Below are 6,384 nucleotides of genomic sequence, written 5' to 3' on the forward strand. Positions count from 1 at the left end.
AGAAGGGACGGAAACAGAAAGCTGCAGGGAGAAAAGACCATGCATAATTAGTTGAGTCGAGGACTGAGACCCTAGGCAAGGGAGATCCCTGCAATGGGTCTCAGTCTCTGTCTCCTACGCCCCCCCCACGACAACAACGGGCAAGGGATTGTGGGGGTTCCCAATAGGGAGAACGGTCTCCATGAGGATTTCAGTGGTTGAAAAACAATTCTCATACATTTATGTGAAAAACAGGATTACACAGAAAAATACGAGATTATTGAAAATTAACAAAATGTCGATATTACAAACAATACAAAGGGCATATTTCCAAAATCTCCTTAGTTTTGGATGTATTCTAATGACCATATTTTTTCTCTTTTTGTCATATATGCGATTCAATTTAATGATTTCCCTGACAATAGGTATGAAACAGTCTTTGCCTTAGGGGTGCCACTTCCCAAACATGTGAATAAAAGTTTCAAATACACATTTTTCTGACCACCCTCTTTTTATAACTAGAAATCAATTTCTTCCCACCCCCAGGAAAGTCTCATTCTGAGAAATTATGATTACTACTTCATCTCTGAACATTTTAACCATTATCTGAGTTCTGGCCCATAAAATATTATCCCACTTCTAATATTCAAAATTGTTCAGTCACACCCTTTTAACAATGGCCAGTTTGTCTACTATTTTTCCAACTCATTCCAGTCACATAACCAAATCTTACATGCTAATAAACCAAAAAAGGGTACAAAGAAAAATTCTGATGAATTCTTTATTGAAATTCATGTGCATATTATAACTGACAGCTATCAGCTCCATTAAAAGTAATGAATGCCTTTTGATCTGTATTTCTTATACAAATAATGAAAAGTATATACATTTTCTTCAAAATTACCATGGGAGTATTGTAAAATAAACAAATTAAATAGGAAAGGTTCAATATATTCACAAGAGTCCCAGTAAATGCACAGATTGTGCCTCACTATAAGATGCATAAGTTAAAAAAGAACTTACCATTAACACTCATAATACAAAGGCTTTGATATTTCTAAAGTATAAAATGACTGTTTAAGCTAATGATATAAAGAGCATACAAGACAGAGAGGGCAGCGGCAATCATTGGTCAGCACTAAAAATATCTTACATGTGGTATATTTCTGACAATAAATCCTCATCTACACCACCATTATAAAGATAGCAATAACGCATTTAACCCTGGAGATCATACTCAGCATAAAAACACTTCATTCAATCACACTCAATTATCAATCTAACAAATTTTTCCTGAATATGAATGGATAAACTGCCTAGACCTGTTCCCATCCTCATGCCATGTTTCATGTCATCTTACTAATAGAATGATTAATATACAATATAATGATGTATGTATTTTCTATCATAAAAAGAAAAAATCAATCATGAAGGTAGCTTATTCAAATAAACAATACATGTATATGTTTATAATCACATGTAACAATATCTAGATTAGAACAATCTTAATAGGTATTTCTATTTTGTTTTTCTCCTTTCTCAGCTGTGTTTTATCAATATTCAACATTTGACCTATGAAAAATTTGTAATTTAACACTCAACAGATTCCCATAAACATAATATTTTTTTTTTCTTGCACTTTTTCCTTTTACTCTCAAAGCTTAAAACTAACTAAATCTGCCAATTTGCAAAAATAAAAGAGAATATATGGTAAATATAGCACAGCATTTACCGAAACAGGATGACTTTATGATAATCAGGATAGGGAAATTATGTAACATTATGGTGGCAGGGATTTAGAGATGCTGTTTCCTCTATACCTCTTCATGATGCCTCTGTTTTTTCTTTTACCTTTTCTTTCTTTCTTTAGACCTGTGTAATACTGAACACCTGTCAAAAGTGCAACAGTACTGTGGCCACTCTGACTGAATCCACTTGTAAGGTAGAAAGAACTTAGATGAACAGATTGGTCTGCTGTCTCATGACCTCCGGATTTCTCATTTTAAGATGATACATACTGTTACTTTGGATGACGAGAGAGCACCATAGAAACAGATTTTTTTATTCATTTTTTTATACATTTTTTAGATTTTTTTTACATCTACAGGGATGCATACTCTTTTCATTTATAAATCTAAGTTTAAGGGAAAGGGGCAAATATCTTCAATTCTAGCTAAAATCTTCACACTTTGGCTTCACTTAAAAGCTCAGATTTACATTGCACAGTCTACAACAGGAATGTGACCCCATGATTTGCATTTACTGCATTGAAAAAAAGAAAAATAATCGCAAGTTAAAAAAAATAATAAAAAATAAAAAATGGAATGATGTCTCAGTTCAAAGACAATACCATCAATCCTGTGTACAAACATGTAAGAATCCTATCGGGTACACAAACCAAATCTCTCACAAACCCTTTCAGATTTTCCACTATGGCAAATCTTTTACTTGTCTGCACATCCAAAAGGCACTGGCCCAGATAAGACTGCAAAAAGATAGAAAAGTACACCTTTGGAGTATCTGTCAGCACATGGTTTTGCATACACTGGGTAGGATGGTGGGTGTGGATACAATATATAGTTTTCATTGCTATGGAGAAACTCATTTGTAGAACACAAAAATAATACAAGAAAACACAAACTTTTTTTGATTTCTTGTCATGAACTGAATTTTTTAGAAAAGAAAACTAACTTTTTTTCTTTTCTTTTCTTTTTTCTCTTTTGGCAAGAATGTCCATCTCAAAATGACTCAAAGCAACCCTATAACATGACCCAATGTGTGCTACAACCTGCTATGATGCTCCATCCTCACACCTAGCAACAGTCTTCATCCGTCCCCTGTCCTTATCTTACCTGCTGCCATTCAGACTGTCCTCTGGGGGGTTGGGGGATGAGGGAGGAGGGGGAGGGTGGATCACATTTCCGAGCTGTGTATCAGCAGCTCGAAAACTGAGTACCTTTATACTATACTAACACATCATATCTTTACACATGTTTATCAATATCAGCACACATTTTTTCTGGGTATTCATTTTTTTTCCATTTTTACACTTTACACATTACTACCAATGAGTTGTGGGAGGTAAAATTTGTGGTAAAGAGAACAGTCAATATCTTAAAATTTATTCACTCATAATTTTTCATTAATTCTGCAATTTCATACCCTCAATATATAAAAAAAATAATCATACAAGACCTGAATTGAGCAAGTATATTGAACAAGTTACATGACCTTGCTATAATGTCTATATATATATATTCAAATATCAAATCTGCCATACATAATAGAGTATGTTTCACATATGCTTAGCAGACTTGTACAATCACCTCTCAGATAAGGTTTCAGCCTTGATAATTTTTATGTGGCACCCTATCTGAGGTAAAATGAAAAAAGTACAAAAATGAAAAATAAGTAAAAACAGGAAACAAACAAACAAAAAATAAAAAGAAAGAGTTCATGTTACTACAACACTCATCAGCCCAACCATAATGCACAAGAAGCTTTCCCGTGCTGGAAACCACAGCAAGAGGAGTTATAAATGGTGGCTGGAGTTGGTTATGCATTCTAGGCATTGCATATAGCCTTACAGGGCCAATTTACTATGTCTAGGATGGGATTTTTCATGCCAACTCAAACCTTTCTCACTCTCTCTCTCTTTCTCTCTCCCTCTCTCTGTCTCTCACATTCCTAAGTGCCTTTTTTATATATTTATTCATTTTTTTCTTTTCCTACTTGAAGACAGAAATCATTCAGCTGTATTGACTGAATGAGCACCTGTTCTACTGGTGGCAATCTAACATACAGCCATGGCAGTTTGTTCCTTGGATCCTGAAATACTAATGTAACCAAGGAAGACATTCCCTTTGGTGATGGGTTACCAGCTATCTATATTACACACTGGTAACTCATCTACCAGTTTGCCATGCCAGGTTTGTTGAGCGTCATAAAGTAAATTTGGCACGACGATCCTCCCTTTGCTGATGAGAAGAATACCTGTGGATTACATGATGCAATGAGTTCTCTTTGTTTTGAGAAAGTTATTTATAAATTAAATGAACGACTAAAAAAGAGGGAAATCAGATAATCCCCAATATCAAACAGATAACAAATTGTAACATTTTGAATGACCAAGATCCTTCTTCAAATAAAGCCAAGAAAGAAATATACCACAAAATCAATTTCTTATTTTTTCAAGAAAGAAAAAACAAAAACAAAAACAGGACTAATTACACATTATACACATACATATCCCATACATACATAGATAGTCTTACCTTATCGTTACGCTCACAGAGGAACTTCAGCTTCTGTGCCTTCTTGTGCATGAAGACTCCGTCAAGATGTCCAGTCTCCACTGACCGGATTTCAATAGCCTTGTTACCCCAGCCCATGATCTGGCCTGTGCCAATGAAGGCTACAGACGTTGGCATTTCACCCCATTGCAGCATCATGTTCTTTGTTACCTGTGTGGAATGGTAACTGGTGAGTTATCTTGGAGAAAGCCCTGGAATTACTACTGTTTAACAAAAATATGTAAATGAAATAAGAATGGATGAGAACAAGAGAAATGCAATTAAGAAAGAATTTAAAATGAATGTGTTATTTGATATTCAATGTTTTCATTACTCCACATGTTGATGAATATTTAACAAAAAAAAATTCCATGTTGAGACAATGAAAAATGAGTTGGTAAAAAAGGTGTAATGATTTTGTCTGCTGTTTAAAGCTTTTGATGTACATCTAATCTCATCAAACCTAATTGTTGGCTCACCTAAACTTTTGCTAAATTCATTGATTAAAAAATCATGTAAATCTATGTTTCTCCATTTAAGTTACCCATCCTTCAATCTTAACCCTATGATCCGGATGAGGTTACGGTCCCATCATGGAAAAATCTGGGTCGAGGGCCGGGTGATGTGAACAGGCCATCAGACAATATGGCTGCGGACCTGGCGACGTGAACTTGCTGTCATGATCGAGGGTCAGGAGGATAGAAAAGAGTTGCCAGAAGTGCACAAACCTCTTGGAGTGTGATTTGACTCATTTGGCACTTAGAATGGGCTTTAGCAATATTCCCATCGGTAAACGGATGAGGAATACAAGGTGAGTAAGCCATGACTAGAAGAGCACAATTTCCATGCTGTGTACCGTATTTCTGGCCGCTGTGGTGGTGGCGCAGGTTGTATTACAAAAATTTGAAAATTATGAAAAAATGGGATACAAATAACCAAATGTTCTTTTTTTCAGCAGTGAGTTATTTACTACAAAGAGAGATGATATGGATTCTGTGCAAGGAAAATAAGGTATTACGATCTGGATAAAGCATATTAAAAGACATATATGGACATTGGATAATAGCAAAAGAGCTAATAAAGTTTACACAAAATAACTTTGCAAACGGGAGGCACAGCTGTATATTCGGCACCATGATTTCTGTGACGCAACTGGATCCAACAGGTTAATAATAATAAAAAAAGTAATAAAAAATCATTGACTCCTCAAGGATGGTCCTAGGAGTAAGTTAAATATTTCATTTGCTTAATCCTTTCAGGACCTCTCGCCTTCAGTTAGAGTAGAGATATGGAGGGGTTAATGTTAAAAGATTTCCAAAGAAACTGTTGGAAATATATGGTCTCCCTTATCATCTGGGCCAACCTGAAGACTCATTACAAATCCTGATACACTTTTTAGGAGGATACAGGTAAGGATTTATTGTAAACCAGATAATTTTTTGACTATGGTGACCATATTACTTTATTTCCATTTTTCTGGAGCCTTCACCTTTTTCCAACTAATAGAGATCTTGAAATCAACATTTCATTTTATAAAACTGATATTATATTTTCTAAACCTATTGTTTAAAAAAAAAGGAAAAAGTAGGGTATAGCAATGGTAATTTTATTGCCTTCCTCCACACAAATCTTTATAAAAACCACTTAAAAACCTTAAAGATTGTTTTTTTGTTTCATACATGAAGCCAACACAAACAATGAAAAAGGCCCTACTGCTGTGTTGCCATAAGACTGGGGATCAAAAGGAATAATGTGGTAGTAAACTGTCTAAAAAATTACAATCTATGACCAGTATTTATTATGCACAAACTATGATTTGGCCTGAATGTTAACATACATATATAGTGTCTTTTAAACCAAACTGGCAAAAAGGTGGACTACAATGAATGTTTAGGTTTGGTTCATGAAAATTTGCTTGTAACAGGCAATGCTTTTGGCACATTCTATGACTTATGCATTGTTAGTTTCATCAAAGTATGAGGTGAATTTAGTATCTCTTAACCCCTTAGATTTGGTTCACATCATGAAAAAATAGGCCGAGGGTTAGGTGACAGGAACAGGCCATTATGGAAAAATTTGGCCGAGAGCCAAGGAGATAGGAATATATGGTCAT

At 34.9% G+C, this 6,384-nt stretch overlaps 1 protein-coding gene across 1 annotated transcript in view; it reads right to left on the minus strand.

The window, feature by feature from the left end:
• Positions 1-746: 746 nt before the first annotated feature.
• The window catches only part of msn (serine/threonine-protein kinase msn), a gene marked incomplete in the record, with an annotated part of 177,986 nt that continues 172,348 nt past the window's right edge, over positions 747-6,384 (minus strand). The window contains 2 exon segments of the mRNA XM_070126501.1: positions 747-3,972; positions 4,254-4,442. Of these exon segments, the coding sequence (XP_069982602.1) occupies positions 3,889-3,972; positions 4,254-4,442 (273 nt within the window).

This window comes from Penaeus vannamei, chromosome 10 (genome assembly GCF_042767895.1).
Source record: "Penaeus vannamei isolate JL-2024 chromosome 10, ASM4276789v1, whole genome shotgun sequence".
NCBI lineage: Eukaryota > Metazoa > Arthropoda > Malacostraca > Decapoda > Penaeidae > Penaeus > Penaeus vannamei.